Source organism: Oxyura jamaicensis, chromosome 13 (genome assembly GCF_011077185.1).
Source record: "Oxyura jamaicensis isolate SHBP4307 breed ruddy duck chromosome 13, BPBGC_Ojam_1.0, whole genome shotgun sequence".
NCBI lineage: Eukaryota > Metazoa > Chordata > Aves > Anseriformes > Anatidae > Oxyura > Oxyura jamaicensis.
The window spans coordinates 17,739,518-17,762,675 of NC_048905.1; the positions used below are offsets into that span (position 1 = coordinate 17,739,518).

Genomic DNA, 23,158 nt, shown 5'->3' on the forward strand with positions numbered 1-23,158 from the left:
GGAGCGGAGTGGGGCCGCGGGGCCCCCTCAGGGCTGCCCCTTTCCCCCTCGCCCCTCGGAGGCCGCGGTCGGAACCGAAGAAGGGCGAGGGACACGGGGAACCCCGGCCCAGCAGCCGCCGGCAGCCCGGCCCCGCGGCGCGGGGCGGCGGTAGCGAGCCGGGCCCGGCCGGGCGGAGCCGCCAGAACCGGGGCGGGGCGGGGGCGACCGCGGGGGCTGTCGGGGGGCCGGGGCCGGGACCGGGAGCGGAGGTGAACGGGGCTGAGGGATGTGGCGGGGGGGGGCGGCGGCATCGCCTGGCCGTCCCTCGGCCGGGGAAGGGAAGGGCCGCCGGAAAATGTCCGCCCCCGCTGCAGCGCCGCGCTCGGGGCGGGAAACTCCGGCTGCCCACCTCAGGGGCCGGCCGCGGGCTTCCCGCTCCGGGCCCGGGTCCGCCGCGTGGCACGGCCGGGACGGGCCCCGGTGAGGGTCCCCGGGGGGGCCGAGCACGCGTGTGAGGTGCAGGCGGAGCCGTGGGGCCGGGCCCTGTTCGTTCGCACCGCCGGCACCGCGGCTGCTTCCAGCCGGCGGCGCCCCTGAGCCTCCGCCGCCGGGATTTGCCTCATATCGTGACAGGGCTGGTGCTGGATGTCGTCTGTGGCCCTGACACCTTGAGAAAGGGGAGCGGTGGGAAGTAACGATAAATAAAACATATACGTGAAGGGGTAACGTAATAAAGCACTTCACTTAAAAGTACTTGAAGGGCTTTTTTTGTTGTTATTTTTGAATGGCTGGTAAATGGCCTGGCCCTTGGCTTTGAGTCGAGCTCCTCAGCGCTAAGAGGGTTCTGCTTTCATACGTTCTGTGCCTTGAGCCGTGGCTGTGTTTCTAGCAATACACGCACTTAAATAACCACGTTGTCGCCTTTCAGGAATACGCATAGATTTTGCCATCTCCATCTTTCATAGAGCGTTGTTTTACAGGGTTTATGACGTTCGCGTTTCTGACTGCGGAAGAGCAGGAATTCTGCAGAAATGTCAAGGATCGAGAAAATGAGCATCCTCGGAGTGAGGAGCTTTGGCATAGAGGATAAAGACAAACAGATTATCACTTTCCTTAATCCAATGACTATTTTGGTGGGACCAAACGGTGCGGGAAAAACGGTAAGGCTTACGTGATTGTTTTTGTGCGCCAAATAACTCTGAAAACCTTGAAAATACAAAGAATGATTTCAACAGCAAGGTACGAATATTAGAAAAACCTTGCTGTTTACTGTAAATGATGTATTGGTTTACGTTATTAGAGATCTGCTTGTTATCCTGGGCTTTGCACGGCACTGCTTGGTGTTTTTCATAGGAAATTGATCAAGGTGCTGACTTAAACTGTTTTTGCAAAGTACCTTGTTCTCATGGTACTTAAAAATAAAATGCCATTTCTTATTTCTCTCTTCCCTCGTGCTTATCTTATTTGTAAATGTTTGGGCTGTTGCTGCGTTTTGGTTTTAGTCTTTCTTGGTTATTCTAAATTGTCATTCTAATTATATACTTGTTTTTGTTTTCTTAGACTATCATTGAGTGCCTTAAATATATATCCACTGGAGACTTTCCCCCTGGCACCAAAGGAAATTCATTTGTCCATGATCCAAAGGTAAAAGCCACAGTGGTTGGGTTTAGTGCATGTCTACTCCTCAGTAAAATACTTAACTTCACGCAGGGTTGTGATGAAAACAGGGATGCTCAAGTATTAGGCAGATGTGAGCTGACCGTTCTGTCTCAGGAGAAACAGAGAACTGGAGGGACTGGAACACTCCACATCTGGGAAGTCATGTATTTATTTGGGTGTTAAGAAGAATTTCTCATACTTGTTTCCTTGTTGTTGTTTGTACTGAAGGTTGCCCATGAAACTGATGTTAGAGCTCAGATTCGATTACAGTTTCGAGATGTTAATGGAGAGCTTGTAGCTGTCCAACGATCCATGGTTTGTACCCAGAAAAACAAGAAAACAGAATTTAAAACACTTGAAGGGGTCATTACTAGAACAAAGTAAGTTGAACTAATTTTTTATTATTATTTTTATTTCTGTAATGTGAAGATCAGTTTGGGTTTTGTATATTTTATGTATAAGATGAGAAAAATTCATAACGTGCTCTCTGAAGTTCCTGTCTGTGTTCTTAGATGGAAGGTCTGGAGTCTCATCGCTCGATCTATTAGTTGATTCAAAAATAGCATTTGATAGCCACTATATTAAGAAGATATTACGTATATCAATTGACTTACATTAATTTGAAAATTGTATTACTGATGCTCTAGTTTAAAAGTGATGTTGTATGAAATTCATGAGCTTTATTTCCTTTAGCACCATTTTGAGTTTCAGGATATTGTCAGTCCATATTTATCTCCTGCTTCCCCTACTTAAGAAATGTATTCGCTTGGCTTTAATCAAGATCAGTCTTACTCCCTCTGGTGGTTCTGCATAGATTTTTTTAACATGTAGCAACATTGACTAAAAACATTTGCTGTTAAATGCACATGATGAAAATAGTAATTGTAGACTTAAAAATTTGTTACTCTGTTTTGTAACCAATGCAATAGAATGTGCTTATACAGATTTAAATAAGCTTTTTGTTTGTTTGTTTTTAAAGAATTTCTCCTAACTGATTTATCTGTGCTACATAGGCATGGTGAGAAGGTCAGTCTCAGTTCCAAGTGTGCAGAAATTGATCGAGAAATGATCAGTGCCCTTGGTGTTTCCAAATCCGTGCTCAACAATGTCGTTTTCTGCCACCAAGAAGAGTCCAACTGGCCATTAAGCGAAGGGAAGGCCCTGAAACAAAAATTTGATGAGATCTTCTCAGCAACAAGGTTTTTCTCTTTACTGAAATTGAATAAAATTAAATAAACTGTCTTTTCCAGTAGTGTAGGTGTTAAAGAAAATGTCTGAGGCATCATTACTGCTGTATTGCCCATAGGATCTGAAATTAGTGTGATTTTTTTTTTTTTTTTTAAGGTATATTAAAGCACTGGAAACTCTCCGTCAGGTACGGCTGAAACAAAGCCTAAAAGTAAAAGAGTGTCAGACAGAACTGAAGTACCTAAAACAGAATAAAGAAAAAGCACAGGAAATCCAGGATCATCTTAACAATAGGGAAGCTCAGCTATCTGCTTCTAAAGAGAATGTCAAAATTATCGAGAGTCAGCTGGATCCTTTAAAGGTACTTTGTGTGATGTTTACATTAAGATTTTAGTATAAAACAGCATATAAGGTGTTGTTTTGTTTTGTTTTGTTTTTTTTAAAAAAGTAACAGCAAAATTTCAAAGCTGGAAGAATTTTCTGATTAAAATCTTGCACTTTTGTGTTATCTAACCTATTCTGCGACAGAATTAAGCAACAAACCTGACAGATGCTGCTCTAATCTGTAAACAGTTATGGGAGGTTTAAAACATTGTCTGTGGAACTGTTGTAACGTGTTTTTTGTTTGTTTTGTAGCTTAATTTAAAATCTGTTTCAAATTTGGCTGTTAACTATAAAACTATAATGAATTAAAGCTAAATTATTTTTTTTTCTTTCAAAAAAATACTGCTGAAGTTTTAGTTTAGCATACAGTGTTGTATAGAGCATTTTATTATGGGATTCATAAACTAGTGAGATATTAAGGTCTTTTCCAACCTAAATGATTCTTTTATTCTATGATCCATTCCTTTGCAGTGTTCTCTGGCAGCAGTTGAAAAGAATCTCATGAAAGTGATGTTGCTAGACAACGACGTAAAAGCTCTGGAGAGCAGGAGGAGGCAGATGGATAAAGATAATCAAGATCTGCAACAGAAGATGGAAAAGGTTGCCTTTAAATTCCATGCTGTCATCCTTTCTGCAGAAAAATCAGTCTGCCTTTTGCTACCACGTGAATTGTGTATTTTATTAGGTACCAGATGCTGGTTATGAACACTTCCAAAGCCCAAATAGCTCATTTGATAATATGAGATATGCAGCTTTATGGAACAGTATTTGTAGTTAGTTTCTGTGTAATTTGGATGTAGGAGTTAAATTGCTGTTTGTAACTGATCCCTCCACCATAGATTAGCTTGCCAGGAAGAGAAATACTGACAAAAGTTATAGTAATAATGTCCTGCAACGTGGAACTTGAAAATACCTACCTCTCACAATATGTTCGTGATAGCCAGCACCTGTTCTAGCCAGCATGGAATGTCTTCTGACACTGATACTGTCCATGTCCCTGGAGGGTTTTTTATTTCTTTTTCTTAAAATAGTAAATGGTTTTTATTCTTCTGTTGTGATTGTACAGGGGCATTTAAAATTATTTTGACAGAAGAACAAAAAATCTTTAGGATGGTGGTAAAAATTTAGATGAACTTGTCTTATCAGCATATGAAAAATAATACCATAGAAATATGAAAAATACAAAAATATTATAAATATGAAAATATGAAAAATAATACCATAGAAATTCTATATAGGAGGTGTTATCTTATTTCTTGGATTCTGTTATGGTAAAGCCTGTACTTTTTTTTTTAACATCATTTGGTTGTTTATAACAGGTTGTTATAAACGTTAGGTTGTTTTTAACTGAGTTCAGGTAAAAAGCTAAGTTTATTCTGTATTTTATTTGGTGTACAGGTTTTTCAAGGAACGGATGAACAGCTAAGGGATAGATACCAGAACCACCAGAGAACAGTAAAGGAGAAGGAGAAGAGATTATCAGACTGTAAGCGTGAATTAGATAGAGCCATTAAAGAATGCCAGAGGTTTAACAGTGAAAAGTCAGAACTACTCGTTGAACGAGGTATGTTAGACTTGATCTATAACCTTGTATTTATGTTTAAAGTAATTAAGATCTGAAATAGAATTACTGGCAATTGAAGGTGTTTGAATGAGACAAACCCCCTGAAATGTGTGTTAGTTTTTGGTCAGTTGCACAGCGAGGTGTGGGAATCTCACAGGTAATCAAACCTCAACATCTGTCCCCTGGATTTTTTTTAAGTGTGCTTGTTTTGAACAGTAATTACAACATGAAGGTTGTTCTTAAGTGTACCGTCTTCTATAGAAATATTCAAAATTGATCATTACTGATGGCATAAAACTATGTCAGTCTAGCAGTTTACAGCACATTTGTTTTCACTGTCTGAGCCCGCACAGTGTCTAAGCGATGAAAATGTCTGCTAGCCAGTTGTGATTGTGTAAGTGTATTCTAACCAAGAAACATGTGAAAGCTGAATCCTTGGCATTCTGAGTGTCGCATGTGAGGGCTGGGGACTAGTCAGAGGGCTTTAGGACAGTACTCTTCTGTATATCATATATTCTCTTCTAGATGGACTGTGGGAATTGCAGTAAAGCTGTAGTAGTTGAAACACAGAATATAGGCTCATGTAAAATATGTTTAATTTACATTTTTCAGAACATTTCTAGTTTTAGAGGTTTTCTTTTAAATTTTTGATTTGATTAAAATTAGAGTAAAACTTACTAAATTAATAGTTAACAGAAACAGTAATATTTTAGGCTATAGCTTGTTTTTAATACTTTAAGTGCTTCAGTGTAGAAGACCTTAAGGAAATAGTTGCAATTGACTTTGAATCCTAAATGTATGCTCTCAATTTTTGAGGGGTTATTTTATGTTTTTATTTTACTTTATTTTATTTTATTTTGTGCAGGTCGTCTACAACTGCAAGCAGATCGTCACCAAGAACACATCAAAATGAGGGATTCATTAATTCAGTCTTTGGCAGCACAACTGGAATTAGATGGTTTTGAGCTATCGCCTCTTAATGAAAGACAGGTTGCCAGTTTTCACAGGTTATTGAAGGAGAGACAAGCGAGAGATACAGAAACTGCAAATCACTTAATGGTATGGATTTTGTCATTTTAGGATTGTGTTATTAGCCCATATGTGTCTTTATGGTGATGGGGGAAAATAAATGAAGCCATTTTTTTCTATCTCGTATTCTTATTATGGGTTGCTTGAACCTTTCTGTGGAAGTTAATTTTGGAACTAAGAGCGGTCATTGGGTGATCTGAATTGCTGAATTCAGAATTAGATTCTGAAAAGCTGCTGAACAGGCAGTTCTGCAGATAGTTTTTTCTCAACCGCCATCTCAAGCAGGTGGGTCAATGACAGCTAAAAAGCCTGAGGAAGAATTTCAATGGGCAATTGTTAAGAAAACAAGCAACTTTGTTTCGAAGTCATCTTCAAAATGGAGTTGCTGTCAGACAACACTACCATTATGCATCTGCATTTTCGTATTGCTGCGTTTTAGCAGGATTTTTTTTTCATATACCTAAATATTTCTAAATATTTCAACTTCATGCATTATAGTGGTGAATATTTTCATACTATTGTGAAGAAGTCATTTTAAATGCTGTATTTTTCCTATGAGTAAATTAATATATTATTGTTTGCTTCTTTCAGAGAGAATTTGCACAAAAAGAAACGATGAAACAAAAACAGATAGATGAAATAAGAGATAAGAAAACTGGATTAGAAAGAACCATTGATCTGAAATCGGACATCCAAAATAAGAGACAAGCTGAAATGAAGAATGTAAAACATGAATTGCAGCAGCTGGAGGGGTCATCAGGCAGAATTGTGGAGCTGGATCAGGAGATTGTCAAGACAGTAAGTTAATGTAATCAAAGATTTCTACAAGTTTGGAATGAAAACTTTCAGTTGGATGAATAAAAAAAAATAAAAGCAAGCTTAACATTTATTCCAAAAGAAATCCATGTTGCATTTTTTTACTTTTAATGCCCTTTCTATACTTGGTCTGTTGATATGTAGATATCGTAAGATTTTCCCATTTTTCTGGGTCAATAGAAAAAGTGCTAGCACTAGTCCATGCACTGACTAAAGTGCTGTGCTAGCTACATTTTTCCAGATAACTTGTTTGTGAAATGGGCTAGTTAGTTGTAAGCATATTATTCTGTAAAGCACTGTAACGCTACAAGCATTTTAAGTCCCAGCTGAACAGTTATTTGTGCCTTTTTAGTCAAATAGTTTATTTTTGTTCACAGCGTAAGAATTGGGTGCTTGAGAATGTTTCTTCTAGCTTCCTCACTAGGATAATTCTGGTGTATAATGTATACACCAGTAGATGCTGGAATACAGAGAATCAAGCTAAATGAGTGAGCTCCTTGAATCTACATCATGTAGTTATGATTTATGTGAAAAGCATGAGCAACTTGGTACAGTACTGTATTTCAGAACTCTTTATCCATTGTCTGCTTTACGTTTTCTATACCAGCGTCACAGCCTTTGGCATCTTGCCTGCATTCTTTATAGATCCTGAAAGTATTATTCCTGTAAGAGCTAATGATACTGCTGCTGGACAGTTTTTAAGAGCTTTTTTATGATTTTTTTTTAGTTAGGAACTTAATGTCTAATGTAATTACATAAGTCTTCTGTGCTTTTGTTTTTTGTTTAGGAACATGAACTGGAAAAGGCTGAGAGGAGCAGCAATGTAGAAGCACTTGAACTGGAAGTGAAAACTCTGCAAAATGAGAAAATAAACCTGGACAAAGTTCTTCGGAAGCTGGATCAAGAGATGGAACAGCTGAACCTACATACCACAACAATTACCCAAATGGAGATGTTGAAGAAAGACAAAGTAATTTTGATATCATCATCTCATAAGGAAGAGAGATGACATTAATACGGTCCCTTCGAGATCTGTGCATTTTTTTTCAGATGTTTATAAACATTTGTATGTAAAGCTGCTGTCTGGCTTTATGGAAGCCATTAGCTCTATGAATGCATTGAGTGACATAAACTTAAACATATGAAAATATTAATTTAAAATGCTTTATTTCCCAAGGCAGACAAAGAAGAACAGATTAGAAAAGTAAAATCAAGACATTCTGAAGAACTGACATTACTGCTGGGATACTTTCCAAATAAAAAACAACTTGAAGACTGGCTTCATGGCAAAAATAGAGAGATTAATGAAACAAGGGACAGACATGCCAAGCTTAAGTATGTATTAGTTTAATTAATTATGTCTCCAGAAGTATTTATGCAATTATGAATTTCAGTGTTGGAAAGTTTAATATAGTTAACATACTTTTACTGTAATTCATCAATATTTATAGGTGTCTGCAGAATGAAAGAAAGCATAGTGCAAAATATGTTTAATATATAGCCAATATAGCTTGTGCTAGTTAATAAATCATCATATTTGAAGTATGTCAAAGGCAACACTAAACAAAATATTCTAATACGTCCTTAATTATTTATACTACCCTAGCTGAATAAATGAGCTTTGCAGAAAAAAAGACAGCAGTCTTCTGACTTTCTTAGGAATTACAGAATGGTTATTAACCATATCATGAACTTTTTTGTGATTACATGTTCCTCAGAAAGAGTAGGTGACTTCAGCACACTATGCAGCAATATGCATTAAATTTCTGTAAAATCAAAAAAATGAGATTTGAGGTCTAAGAACAGTCTATAATTGAGAAATATGGAAAATGAATAAAGGGGTGCTAATGTTCTTTGCTCAATACGTTTTGCTCAATAACGTTTTTTGTTCAATAGTATCTTATAAGCAGTAATTAGGGGAGGAAAAGCTAATAATATTCTAGAAATTCTCTTGTATGGATTTGACATTAGAAATTTGTTTCTCATCGTTAAGCACCTAGAAAGCAAAAAAAGGAATTTAAATGAAACACTTTATGCTGTATTTAGATGAATTGAAAATGTATGCTGTAGATTTCTGGAAAAATCATTAAAGAACGGATGAGTAACTCTGAAGTTAATCTGAAATTGGTATTATGGCGTTTTTGTTACTACAGTTTATTTTTTTGTTGTTGTTTTTCTGTAATATAAGAGTTTATGCATTAATGTTTCAGCAAACAACTGGCATCAGCAGAACAACAGAAGAATTTTATCAGTGCTGAACTAAGAAAAAAAGAAGAACAGTTGTCTAGCTATGAAGCAAAACTCTTTGATGTTTGTGGAAGCCAAGATTTTGACAGTAACCTGAACAAACTTCAAGATGAAATTGAAAAAAGTGCAAAACAGCGAGGTAAATTTATCTATAGCTCTACTTTTTTCCTCATTTTTATTGTAACCTAGAGACACTGAGACAATCTGTAGCTTGTGGGTTTTTATATTTGCAGGACGATCAGCATAGAAACCAACCTAAGATTCAGTAATAACCTCCCATTTTAACAAATTTCCCCTAGCTTTACCACTTCTTCAGATTCACGTTTAATCATAATCAATGGTTTTAACTCATTTAATTCTCTTACTATGTATGAATGAAATACTGACTTTTACAAAACAAAAATGTAGATCACAACCTTTACAAAACCAAGGGTCTGTTTGAATGATTGAATCTGCCAGGTATGAAGACGAGTATAGAACTAGACATGTGGCATGATTTTGGCACGTAGGGCCTACTGCTAACTGAAGGGAAGGAACTCCAGAAGGAGATTCAGAAATACTCTTTTATTGTTAATTGCTGAGGGATGAGTGTAGTTCAATAAAAGAATAATTCAGGTTGGAGAGAATGTCAGGATGTGATCTAGGGCGCCATTCTGAAAACAGGGACAGCACTGAATTCAGACCAGGTTGCTTAGGACCATTTTAGTTTCCTATCTTGATGATTTGCAGCTTATAGTTTTCTTTGTTTTTCTGTTTTTAATGGTAAATACATAAGTTTAGATCTGATTATGCACTGTATATTCAACATAGTCTTCTGTTTCTTTTTAAACCAGCTGTGCTTGCTGGAGCCACAGCAGTTTATTCACAGTTCATTACACAACTGACAGAAGAGAACCAGTCGTGTTGTCCAGTTTGTCAAAGAGTTTTTCAAACAGAAGCTGAACTGCAAGATGTAATTAGTGATCTTCAGTCTAAGTTACGTCTTGCTCCAGACAAATTGAAGTCAACAGAGTCTGAGCTTAAAAGAAGAGAGAAAAAACGTGATGAAATGATGGGTCTTAAACCAATTAGGTAAAGTACTTCACAGACCAAATTGCTGCAAACCATTTTCTTTTGAATGCTTATTTTTTGATTATTGAAAATTTTGTTGACATCAAGAAAGGTTTATTTTCGGGCTAGGCAATTCATTCAAAAATCTAATCACACTTGAATAAAATCTTGATTCGTATATCCTTTAGAGGTACTTTTTTGTTACTGGCAGGTTTTGTATTGATTTATGATGTTTTTGAAGGAAATCTGTGAGTTTTATAGTGAATTTCCAATGCAGTCTGTGTTTCCGTGAGGTTCAGTCAAGTGTAATTCCATCATTTGGGAATTCAGCTCTGTTTCTCATACTGACAATCCATAAAAGACTAGACTGAATTAAATCTCTTATATAGTTTTTTAAATAACTAAAATATTTTTGAAGTTGCAATGTAAAAAATAGGTAGACAGTATTAAAAAAATAATCAGAAGAGGTGCTTACAGTCTTTTGTAATTCCCAGGCTCACTTAATCTGTATTTTTACAACTACGAATGTTACAGGCAGCCTGTTTTGTTGCTGTGTCCCCTTTTTTCTTCTTGTTGCCTCCCTGCAAACCATAAACAGCACTAGTCCTAATGAATTTTTGTGTGAGTCCTGTTTTTTTTTTTTTCCTTACCATACAAACAGAATTTAGAGTAGAATATGCAGTTTCCCTGCCAGTGGGTAACCAGAGGCTCAGGTTTCAAAATATCTGAAGACTATTATTCTGAAAAAAATCGAATATATGTTCAATATATGCCCTCTCCTTCACAAGAGGGCACTCGTGTGCAGTGGATTTTAAACCTTGTTTTAGCACTTGCTGTAGTTCAGTTGAAAACCAGAAGAGGTCGGTCGGTTGGTTGGTTGGTTGGTTTTTAGATCTCACCTGCATACAGTGAGGGATGATTACCTTAGCTGGTTATATAAAATAAACTCAATTGAACGTGGGCAAGGTTAAGGGGATACTGTTGGTTCAGTTCAGTCTTCCGCTATTCAGTCATATCACAGATTTTGCAAACTTGAATGTCTTGAACTTATGCTGCTGCTTTTAACAAAGGAAATTTTATGGATTTGTATTTTATTCAAGGCAAACTGCAGTGGAACTCCAAGAAAGGGACATACCAGACTTGAGGAACAAGCTGCAGACTGTAAACAGGGATTTTGCACGCCTGAAGGGTGAGATAGAAGAGCAGGAAACACTCTTGCAGACAGTTTTGTCTGAGAAGGAAGGTGCTAATGCATGTTTACAGGACATAACGCTAATGGAAAGGTACCAGGTATGCTTTGTAATTCCTTTCAATATATAAAATTGTGCTTGCTGTACATGTAGTTATTCAATAACATCTAAATTAAAGCCTGTTGTTAAGCACTAATATGGTAATAATAGTACTTTACTCTTACTTTTAGACTGATATTAGGGATGTTGAAAGAAAAATTGCTCAGCAGGAGGCTAAGCTGCTAGGGGTCGATTTAAGTAGAACCGTCCTACAAGTAAGCCAAGAAAAACAAGAGAAGAAACACTTCTGGGATACAGGTAGGTCATACAAACGGATGTTTCGTTTTTAGATTGAAAATAATCAAACTTGCTGCCATTAAAATGTAAGTTTTAGTTTACTTATTTTATATTCTGAAATAACCATATTCTAATAGTTTTGGGTTTTTTGGGGGGTTATATTAACTTAGTTTGGAGTTAGATTTGTCATAAGGAAGACAATAAATGTTGTTTGTTACAGATCAACTGTTTCACTGTGTGTGTATTTTCATCTACAGTTACTAGTAAAATTGAGTTAAATCAAAAAATCAAGCAAGACCAGCAAAATCAGATTCAGCAGTTTAAGAGTACAGTTAATGAACTCAGAGCAGAGAAACTTCAGATTTCCAGCAGCATGCAACGTCGTCAACAACTGGAGGAACAAATAGTGGAATTAACCACTGAGGTTCAGTCCTTATGTAGAGAGATTAAGGTAGGAAATAATTACTAGTCCTTAACTATGTTGTCCTTGGAAAAAAATATCCAGTAATATGTAACATTCTGTAATCCTAGCAATTCAGATGCATTTTTAAATTTTTGTCCTGTTATGCTATTGCACATCTTTGGGAATCTTCAGCGCTTTATTAATACAAGGTTTTCTTCAGCGTTATGAACAAGATGTAAAAAAAAAAAAATAAGTACCCACATGACTTTTTTTGCACTTGAAAAATTGTTGATCTTTGACAGAATGAGAAAATAAAAAGGACTTTCTCCAACTTCTTTTCAGGAAGCAAAAGAACAGGTATTTCCACTGCACGAAACTTTAGAAAAACTGCAGCAAGACAAGGAGGATCTAATTAATAAAAGGACTGCAACTAATAAAGAAACACAAGAGAAGGTTCGTTTGCACTTGACGTAGTTGGGAGATAGGATTACATGTTGTTTTTGGGGCATGGGTGGAAGCCCTGGTAATGAGTTGACTTTTAGGAGACAGCAATTGCTTTACCTAATGCTTTAGATTTGTGGAGCTTTTAGGGAAGAAAAAAAACATAACCAAGTAGGAAATCAGCTCAGTGGTAACTAACTTTTGGTGGCCTTATCAAAAATCTTCTAGGGACATTTGGAAATATTTAGTGACCTGTGGTACTAAAAGCCCTATCTAGTAGATCCAGAGGAACAGTAAGGATGGTTGTGACCTTTCCTTGGCAAAAGACACACCTGTCTTTCTCAGGGCAAATGGCCCTCTTATGTAAGCACAAAGGAGTGATTTACCGTTTATTTTGGAAAAGAGTTTCATGGTAATAAGGAACATCTGCATTTCAAAAGCTGAAGTCTTTTGTTGGTAAATTAAAGGGAGTTACCTTAAAAATAGCACCTTAAAAATAGTGTTTTTATCGCACCTTAAAATCATACCTTAAAAATAGTGTTATCCAGTTATCTTTTATACATGCCATATCAGTTCTTGGACATCCGACTGCAATTCATTTGAAATCTTTTTGCTGCAGATAAATAGCATAAAAGAGAAAGTTAAAGATATAAACAAGTACACGAAAGAAATTGAAAGCTATATTCAAGAAGGAAAGGAAGACTACAAGAAGGTAACCTAAAAAACAATCAATGAAAAGCTGCTTTTAAAAGTGTTCTTGTATATAAATAATACACCTTTTTAATTTTGTAGCAAAAGGAGTCTGAACTTGATGAAGTAAACTCTCAATTAGTTGCCTGTGAGAAACAGAAGGAAAAGATAAGTAAAGAGATGGAAATTATTCGACAAGATATTGACACTCAAAAGGTAGGTTTATTGTTTTATCATAAGATATATTTTGCATCAAATGAAATCACCTGGACAGATTTCTGGCATTGGTTTAAGTCCATGTAGGCTCATACTGGTACAAAGTTTGTCTCCGCTTGATGTACTTGAGTTGTTAGTCAGAATAGCTGCTATATGTGTGTCAGGCTGAAAAAAGTCCTGCGATTTACATACACAAAAATAGATGCATTTTAGAAAAAAAATTATCTCTAAATACAATTTTGTGGTATTTCCGAAAGGGGTAAGTCTGTTGTGATAATAACCAGTGTTTTCAGAAGTAGCTTTGTCTGGAAGATACCTATCTTCTGAAAGAAGACTGCTGTAAGGTGTTTCTAATTGCAGGTATCAGAAGTTGTTAGTCACTCCAGATTTTGTTGTGTGCTTTAATCGTTATGAATGCATTTCAAACCCTATTTACGTTCTTTATAGGAAAGATATCTTTTCCCGCTCTATCCCACTATCTTACCTGTAGAATTGAGAATAGGGGACTTTGTGAAATCTCACCCCAAATGACTTGCCTCATTTGAACCATTGATTAGTATTCACACAGGATCACTCTTATGTTCACCTATGACAATAAATATTGTAAATATGATTTCAGGTTGAAATATGAAATGATAATTCTGATTTGCATTATACTAGGTTTCTAGTGCAAAGTAAGTTCTTACTATGGTAGTTTTTTTCAGTGCTGTCAGTTGTTTTGTGCTTGTAGCAGGTTTTAGAGTTGTGTAGAGTTTATACTTTGTTATTGAACATCGATATATTGAAACATCATAGAACTTCTTACTTTCTTTGGAGACAGATCCAGGAAAGGTGGCTAGAGGATAATCTTACTTTGAGGAAGCGGAATGAAGAGTTAAAAGAAGTTGAAGACAATATAAATAGACTTGTGAAGGAGATGGGAGAAATGAAAGTCCCGCAGATGAAAAAGTAAGCGTTTTCAAAACACAGCAGCGTGTTTTGCATAAGAATTCACTAAATATCTGAATATAATACTCACTGTGTTTTAGTGTTTCCTGTGTTCTTAGTGTGTACCTTTCTCCCCATTCATGTGGAGTACTTCCTCCCTCAAACTCATGTTTGCATAATATCCCCATGACAACATAAATGACTCAGTGAAATTCTATAGCTCTAGCTACAAATGCATAGTATATACCCGTTCAAATCTAATCCGTTTGTTTTAAAGACTTCCACTGTTAAATCTGTATTTAAAAAGAAACTGATGTCTCTGGATAAAAGTATTTTATTTTCAGTCTGCTCAAATAGGTCTCAGCATCAAACCATTTGAGTATTTTAATATTAATTGTTTAGATGATAAACACTGATGAAAAGGAATTATTCTAATTCAGCTTCTTATGTGCAAACTATTTATTTAGCTTTCTAGACACTACCAAACTGTTTGTTTCATTTTTTTATTTTTTTTCCCTCAGTATCCTGATGTAATTCCTGCAATTAAATCAATTATGTATCTCTACGTGGTGTACTTTGGTAGGATTAGTGGATATTAGTCAGAATGGTGACTTAAATATGTTTTTAAAACTTATTATAATGCTTATAAAAACAATAAACATATGTTTAAATATGTTATTAAACATAAACATATTTTAATTATGTCTTAGTTCCAGTGCCAGGAATACTGTAATTTTAACTGTTGCAGTCTTTATTTATACAACAGAATGAGCTGCTAACAGAAACTAAAAATTAGAACCTTGACTAAAATATTTCTTGTGAAACACTAAACACATAGTCTCATGCATCATTTGTGGTTTGACAGTGAACAAAAAAATTTAGAGGAGAAAATAGAAGCTCTGAAAAGAAACCATCATGTTGCACTTGGCCGACAGCGTGGATTTGAGGAAGAGATTATTCGGTTTAAAAAGGAACTTCGAGAGTCACAATTCAAAGATGCAGAGGAAAAATACAGGGAGATGATGATTGTTATGAGAACAACGGAGCTAGTGAACAAAGATTTGGACACTTATTATAAGGCTCTTGATAAGTAAGTACTGTCATATGAGGATAATTCTTATTTTTTTAGTCTTCATTACTACCTTGGTGCAAAAGCAACTTGCAATTTCAAATGTCCTGGTTTAACTTTTAGAAATAGTAAATTAATGTAACTTAGAGGTACACAATTATTTCTCGTTATAAAATCAGATATCTAAGCATTTAGATGGAATGTTGTACCTTGCTATGCTACTTCCACTGTTTTTATATTCATCCCAAAAGTCCAGTTGCAGTAGCTTTTTTTTTTTTAATGCCTCCAGAAGAAACTGATTTCTAAAAGCAAAATAAATTAATGAAAATGTGCTACGAACTGCACAGGGTTGTTAGAATATAGGAACTCAGTAATGTATATAATGTACATAAAATAAATGAGGGACCTTTTTTGAGTACTGGTTGTACGTGTTAGGACACAATGGCAATACAACAACTCAAACTGAGAGAGACGATAAAGAAACGAAGCCAACACATCACCATTGTTAATCATCAAAGATTGTTAACAAATGTGAAGTAAAGCGTACAGTGCTTTTCCGTGTCTTCTCCTCCCCTCCCCCCAGTGCATATGTTCATTTATAATTATGGAGTTGCAATGAACTAGTTGCAATAGTACAAGGTTGGTGCTCAGTGGCAGTTAGAAATAAAAGTTGAGTATTAGGAACAAAATAGAGAATGCGAGAGAAACGTCTGGCCACCATAGAAGCTACAAATTCAGAATAGAATTTTGGTCTCCTTTAATCATTTTTAATGATAAAATAAATATATTTGGTATTTTAAGCCAATCCAAAATTTATTTAGTGAAGATTTAAATTGTTCAGAGCATGTGTAATTCTTCCCTTTCAGCTTAAATGGAAATGCACTCCAAGAATTTCCCTTTTAGAATTCAGAATCTTTTGTATGGTATCAAATCATCTATTGTTTCTATTTAAGGCAAAACAGGAAATCAGTCTTGTAATTTCAAGAAAAATAGATAAGCATCACTTATTGGTAATCGTCTGAAAAATCAGTGAGACTAAATGTTAACTCTAATGGCCAGAGATTGAAAGCTGTGTATGTAGCTGGGAAAAGCAACGTTTGTATGCTCTTCTGTGCTATCTGTTCATCTTTGTTGATTTAATATTTACAGGTTTTTGTTAAATATTCATGAAGAATGCATTCTTGGGTTTAATCAAGTAAATAGTAAAAATCCTTTACTCATTCTTCAGACTTGACAAATCATGTTAGAGTTGAGACTCCTCGCAACAGGTGAAAATAATTCATGTGAAAGGGACAAGGTGGGAAGAGTGTATATATGTATATATAAAAAGTCAACTTCAGAATTACTTTTTAATACTGTCATATTTTTGTAAGAAAAACATTGTCAGAAAGCAAGCAAGCATTTTTTTTTCCTTACAAAGCACTATTTGTTTAAAAAGTTAGAAATGCAGCAAAATGTCCTCTTGGAATGCTTTCATGCGGAATCATCTATTGCTGATCTAAAGATGTGTTGACATGATGATTTCAGGGTATCATGCTGAATCAGGGAAATGAAATATAAAATTATTAGTGACATCCTATGTTACTCTTGCTGCTGAAGAGGAGGGTAGCTCTAATCATAACACCTGTTTAGGTAATTGCAAATTAAATTCTTGATAGAGGATTCTCTGCTCCAAGGAAACTTCACTGGCTCTCCTTTGCTACTGAGACTCAGTTATCTGCACTGCAGGGTGGTGGTGGACTCTGGCAATGAGTAACACTATTTTTATTTTCAAAGGCTTTAATACCAGATTCCTCTTGGGGGTCTGAAAATATGCCTTACACATAAATTACAAATCTCCAAAAAAAACTTGATCTTTACTAAGTGACTATTTACAAATCATTTTGTCTTTATTGCTCTCCTACTTCTTGAAATGGAGTTGTTTGTGAGAGTAGAAGTATTCATATAACAGAGTGTGTTTGATCTTTGTACATTTCTGCATTCAAAATGAACTAATAGTTATTGTATTTTTAGTGAAAGTATTTAGAGAATGAAAAGTGAGCTCTTGCCTTCCCTAAAGGTCCTATGAGTCTGTAGCAGTCCAGGGTGGCACCTATAAAAATCTGCATTTTTTTTTCTGTAGAGCAATAATGACATTTCATAGCATGAAGATGGAAGAAATCAACAAAATAATTCGTGACCTTTGGAGAAATACCTACAGAGGACAAGGTATGTGTGGTTTGGGTTGTTTCTTCTTGTAGTTTTGTCCATATCAATTTTATACCGAGTACTGCATAGTGAAAAGTGTTTGTTCAAACTATTGAAAACCCAGGATATGAAAATGGTTGGTTGCGTTCTAAAGGCTACATCTGTTGGTCCCCACTATAGTCTCCTTTTTTTTTTACGTGTTACGTGGGTAGTTATATGATAAATAGAAGTAATTTTCCCTTTTCCACGTTTTCTATAGTTGATGTTTCCTTGAGTCAGGGGAGTTGCCTGGTTTTATTTCTTTAAATTTGGAAAAAATTGATTTCTAAGTTTTATCTATTAGTAGGAGTTATGAGTAAGGGTTTTTTTGTAGTTACTGTATGTTGTAGCTCTCAATGATGTTTAATCCAGTGCTATTTTAAAGGTCTTTTGATAAGGGAAAAACTGTTTCTTTTCCATTTTCAGATATAGAATATATAGAAATTCGCTCTGATGCAGATGAGAATGTTTCAGCAGCTGATAAAAGAAGAAGTTACAATTATAGAGTAGTAATGATAAAGGGAGATACAGCGCTGGATATGAGAGGAAGATGTAGTGCTGGGCAAAAGGTAATACAGCATTTTTTTTCTTGTACGTCATAAACAGGATTCTGAAAGCTGCAAGAGTGACACATCGTAAAGTGAATCCGGTAAAGAAGTGGCTCCAACTCAGATTTACAATTCTGTACATCTGACTGCATCTGGATTATGCTGCCAGTATGCAATATAGGATTGGGAGCATCTGAACCCTATTTTGGGTTGTCCAAATTCCTTGTTTCAGTTGGCAATTGGTCTGAGTCTCTGTAGGTGTGAAGGGTTCAGCTTCGCTGCCTTCTCAAGTTCATCTAGACTTTTTCTTGCTAGTTAAAACTGAAGTTCCCATAGCTGTAGGTCTATTAACTTGCTCCTGATTTATTTTCCTTCTTGAGGGCTGATCCTTTGTCATTGTTTCACAACTGTGTCTGTTTCAAGTACATTCAGACCTCTTTTTTTCCCCAAATTACACTATTCCCACCTCTTACCAAATATAACCTTTCAGTTCATGTCACCGAAAAGATGGACATAGAAAGTGGCAGAAATACAGCCAGGACTGCTCTTACTACTTCTCTGCTGGAACAATTTCTGCCCATCCTTTGAGCCTTCTACAACATAAAGAGAACGCCTGGAGAACTCTCCCCTACACTTCAGGCTCACAGAGCCTGTTGCCTTTGCACAAGGTGCCAATGACCACCTAGGCCAAGCACACAGTAATTGTGAGGGAGATACCTTCTCCTTCCTCTTCTGCAGCGGGAGCTGGAACTCTTTGTCTCCCTTTCCTCTGCACCAGCTGAAACGGCTATGGTTGCAACAGATATAAATCTCTTTGATAACGAGGAAGAATTGCTATTATCTGGAGTAATATCTGCCTACTTCCTTACCTCCAAGAGTAGCAGTTCTCACTGTGTCACATATTGCATCAGAGTTTCACTGGCAGCCAGGCTTTCAGCTATCTCCTCTTCTCACTTTTGCCTGACAAGATGGCATTGCCAGTAATAGAAAATGAAATCGAGGAATACAACAAGACAGTGCGCAGTATTTTTAAGTGTGTGCAGTAATAGCAGCACCAGTGTCTTGAAAGGATACCCTGTGAAAAGAAGCATGCTGTATTGTTGCTTGAATGTGAAAAATGCTGTGAAATGAATTCCCACCTGAGTGTAGAAGTGTACTTGTTTTGAAAATTCCATACTAATATTGGGGGAAATCCAAAACTTCTTATAAAACAGCAATATAGGCAAAAAATGTCTTCTCCTATAGTCTAGGCTGTTATGCTAGAGTCCTATGTAAATGAGAGTGAAACTTGTTCACAGTTTCTTAGCTTATATTCTGAGAACTATTCTTTGATCATGAGCTATGATGCCAGCAGTCATGATCTTTGGAAAGTATTTTTTGTAGCACAGTTTCCATCAAGTGTTCTGTAATTTTCACTAATGCATGAGATCTAATAAAAACACATTAGGCCTGCTAATACAAGGCTCGTATGTCAGCTGTTAAAACTAGTCTTCAGTTCTATGAAGGAGTCAGGAGTTCCGTGTTTCAAACTGACTGATGCACATACAAATTTCCACCATCTCCATGCTAATAGGATGGGGTTTGAACAGAGTGTAGGAATAATGCTGATGGCAGTGTTGTAACATCCTTACCTTGGGCTGGAATCCTGAATTTCCATAGCTCCAGGATTTTGAGAATTTGACTGCTCAGGTACAGTTCCAATGTTATCTTGTAGAAGGTATCTTTTAATTCAAACCTGAAGTTTTAATGTGTTTTTTCAAATCTAATTAGTTATCATCATTTTGTGAATGATGTAGACTTTAGTCACAGTTTGTAAAGACATTGAAAATAGCATGTTACGCATAGTTTCTCTATAAACCCTCTGAAGAGTGTTTTTTCTTTTTCCCTTAGGTGCTTGCTTCTCTTATTATTCGTCTTGCTCTAGCAGAAACGTTCTGTCTCAAATGTGGCATATTGGCACTAGATGAGCCTACTACCAATCTTGATCGAGAAAACATTGAGTCTCTTGCACATGCCCTCGTGCAGTAAGTAATCTCTTCTTGTGAAGCTTTTTCAAATTTTAATGTTAGTGATTGGTGTTGGGAAGTGATTTTTATTTTAAGCTGACCTATCTTTGTTGACATATGCTGATACACATGCAAAGCAGTAGCTTTAGACTCCCTTTCCTTTATCTGGAAGAGGAAAAAACAATTTGTAGGTATTTTGTTGTTGCTGTTGTTTTTTTTTTGTTGTTGTTGTTTTGTTTTTGTCTTTAATATGGGTAAAAAGAGGTGCTGATCTACATTAGATTGCTTGACATTCATATTGTTTTCAATAGTTATTTTTGTACAAGTTCACTAAAACTAGACAGCAATATAAATTGAGTTACACTGAGTAATATCTCTTTGTAGGATAATAAAGAGCCGCACAAAACAGCGTAACTTTCAGCTGCTGGTGATAACTCATGATGAAGATTTTGTTGAACTGCTGGGCCGTTCTGAATACGTGGAAACCTTCTACAGGATACGGAAGAACGATGACCAGTGCTCTGAGATCATGAAATGCAGTGTCAGCTCCCTTGGCTCATATGTTCATTAGCATTTCAAGTAATTATGTGTTATAGACTGGCTTAGCTGCCAAACTTACAGGTCAGATCAAGGCATCTGAAAATGTAGCTCCTTCATATCATATATTATCATGAAGATTTTAGCTTGAGTATGAAACTATTACATTTTTAAACTTCGTATCTCTGTACTTATTTCTGCATCTGGGTTCAAGTATCCCCATGAGTTGGGAGAATGTAACTGTCCCGTATTCACTTAAATTTTAGATTTTTTTTTTTTTTAAAGCGAAAATAAAGTGTTGTTCTTTGTATGTGTCCTGGTCTGGATCTAGGTGCACATTCTTTGGAGCAGCTCTAGATCTGTCAGTACAATAGGGCTTGCCCTCCATCACTTTGTTATGGCAAGTTCAGAATTGCTTTGCATCTCTCCAGACAAGGTATGTTCCTAGCCACCTGCCTAGTCTACACAAAACTCACAGGATTCAAAGAAGACACTTAGTACTGTTTTTGCAAGGTACTGTTGCTCAGAAGCTTTGCAAAGTATGACACCTTCCTTGAGAATGAAGGAAAGTCCCATCTCTAACTGGATGACTGAGTGAAGGGATGACAGGAGCCTATTTTAACCATATTTGCTTTGTTTATTGTGGGCAGAACTGTCATATAGTGTTACTTAGTTTATGATGATGTTTACAAGAATTGTGTCAAAATCTAGAGTACTTGGTCATATTTAGATCCTCTGTAAGATAGAAACGAGTTCTGTAAAAATGATAACACATCTGCCCCAGGGAGTCAGTTTGTATGGATGCTCAGAGCTCTTCTGAGCTATTTTCAGCATCACTTAATAGCAAAAGGAAACCAGCCACTTAGTTAGAATGACAGCGGAAAGCCAACAGGACCCGATCAGCGTAACTCTGTGAGATTTCAGAGGTGAGGCCTCAGCAGTGCCCTGTGCTGCCTCTGCAGTCGCGCAAAGTCTGAGGGATGCGATTTCTGGGCAGCTGTTTTTTCACAACCAAGTGAGGGGGCACCTATTCTACGTCCAAATGTGGACTTAGAGCTTTTGAAATCTGCAGCCACCAGTGATTGCCTGAACCTCCTTAGCTGAGAGCATATGACTAAAGCTCATTTTCAAAGGAAGAATCTTTAAACCACTTAAAAAAAAAAAAAAAAAAAAAAAAAAAGTTAATTTCAGTAACAGCAGGGCATTTTACTTTGGAAAACACGGGAATAAGCATGGGAATGTTGTACTCTGCCTTTTCCTCCTGCTCTGGGAGGGCAGCAGGGGAAGGTGCCCTGGGGCTGCTCTAGCACCACGGACAGAGGCAGCCCTGCCACCCACTGCCCCGAGGGCTTCGCCGCAGGGGACAGTGACATGGTGACATGGCCCGCAGGGCCCTTTAAGTTAAAAAAGGGACAGCACCCACACCACCTGCTAAATCATCTAGAAAACATCTGCACCAAAACCCAGCAGCAGCCTGGGTCTGCTTGGACACCTCCATAGCTGATGCTGCTGGGTCCTGCACAGCACCAGAGGGGTCGGTGGACACGGCAGCAGGGGCATTGAAGGGTAATGCCAGAAACAGCACTTGAATTAAGGATTGTTTCCACCTGAATTTTCTGAAAATGCAAGTTGTTAGAGTCAAGTTGCCCCAGTCACCGGGGAAAACACTCGAAAATAAACATATGAATGGGACTTCCTAGCAATTACACTCACCGATCCCCTGAAAAGGCAATTAACACCAAACTGGGGAGGGGGAGAAAGAAGAGAAAGGAAAATGCTACTAACATGCATTACGTTTGCAGTTTTAAGTAAGACGCTTCACTGACTAGTACTACTTCCTGAAGGGGAATTTTCTTCAAGATCTAATCAACAGAAAAAAAATGACTTTGAATTTTCAAATTTTCCTGTACTACCTGTTTATTTTAGCATGACACATACATCCCGGCTCATGAAGAATTACCTTATCTTCAGAAGCAACTCCCCTACCTTTGTGGATTCCGTGCTTCCCCTTCTTCTCCTCCCCCTTCCCCCAAACAAGGTAACAGCACAGATTGCCATTCCCCTAAAACAAAGTTTAGGTGCACTTTTGCTTTTAACAACCCTTCTCGGTTCCCCAGCTGCAAACGTTACCTACGTGCATTTTGGGGTTAGAATTTTTGTCAGAACTTGGAAAAAGGATAGAAAATGCATTGGGAAGGAAACTCGTCTGCCATTAAGTGTCAGCATTAAAATGACAAAAAGACAGGAATGTAAGTAAAAAAAAAAAAAAAAAAAATGACAAAAAGACAGATTTTTCCATGCCTTTCACTTGGTCATTCCAAGGAGGAACCTACGGCTGTGAGAGCAGAGCAGACACTACCAGCCCCGTGGTTTTGATACTGCCTGGAACGCTAAAATCATGGAAGAGCCATGCTCATGGGAATGGTACGCAGGAGAAACTCCGAATGCTTTTGCTGCCTTCCACTGCTTGTGGGCGCCTTGGGGAGAGCAGGGATGGAGTCGGGCCGGCACCGCTGCGGGGTGAGCGCAGCCGTGCTGGGCTGCCACCGCCTCCCCTCCTGCACCCACAGGAAGCCGGGGTGCTACAGATCGGCGCTGTCAGCCGCCCCCAGAGCCACGTCAAGGGGATCCCTGCCCTGCCACAGCTTCC

General features: G+C 37.4%; 1 protein-coding gene across 2 annotated transcripts; it reads left to right on the forward strand.

The window, feature by feature from the left end:
- The first annotated feature begins 201 nt into the window (after positions 1-201).
- Positions 202-20,823, forward strand: RAD50 (RAD50 double strand break repair protein). 2 transcript variants are annotated; one of them, XM_035338695.1, is made up of 26 exons: positions 202-251; positions 963-1,142; positions 1,543-1,626; positions 1,870-2,021; positions 2,655-2,840; positions 2,986-3,190; positions 3,685-3,813; positions 4,612-4,777; positions 5,643-5,836; positions 6,398-6,604; positions 7,410-7,592; positions 7,800-7,957; positions 8,833-9,008; positions 9,703-9,940; positions 11,020-11,209; positions 11,340-11,466; positions 11,703-11,896; positions 12,191-12,301; positions 12,909-13,001; positions 13,082-13,195; positions 14,016-14,143; positions 14,988-15,212; positions 17,314-17,399; positions 17,844-17,986; positions 19,856-19,989; positions 20,356-20,823. In XM_035338695.1, the coding sequence occupies exons 2-26, from the start codon at positions 1,014-1,016 to the stop codon at positions 20,540-20,542; spliced, it is 3,939 nt and encodes a 1,312-aa protein (XP_035194586.1). In that variant the 5' UTR covers positions 202-251; positions 963-1,013; the 3' UTR covers positions 20,543-20,823. The 2 variants fall into 2 exon arrangements, with proteins under 2 accessions (XP_035194586.1, XP_035194587.1); XM_035338696.1 differs by having other exon boundaries at positions 234-251; positions 972-1,142.
- Positions 20,824-23,158: the final 2,335 nt, after the last annotated feature.

What these genes read in the sequence shown, in the direction of transcription:
- RAD50 (XM_035338695.1), top strand. Translation starts at nt 1,014, where the DNA reads ATGTCAAGGATCGAGAAAATGAGCATCCTCGGAGTGAGGAGCTTTGGC. An exon ending in GTCAGCTGGATCCTTTAAAG is followed by an intron (nt 3,191 to 3,684) that starts GTACTTTGTGTG and finishes ATTCCTTTGCAG; the next exon opens with TGTTCTCTGGCAGCAGTTGA. An exon ending in GATGTAGTGCTGGGCAAAAG is followed by an intron (nt 17,987 to 19,855) that starts GTAATACAGCAT and finishes TTTTTCCCTTAG; the next exon opens with GTGCTTGCTTCTCTTATTAT.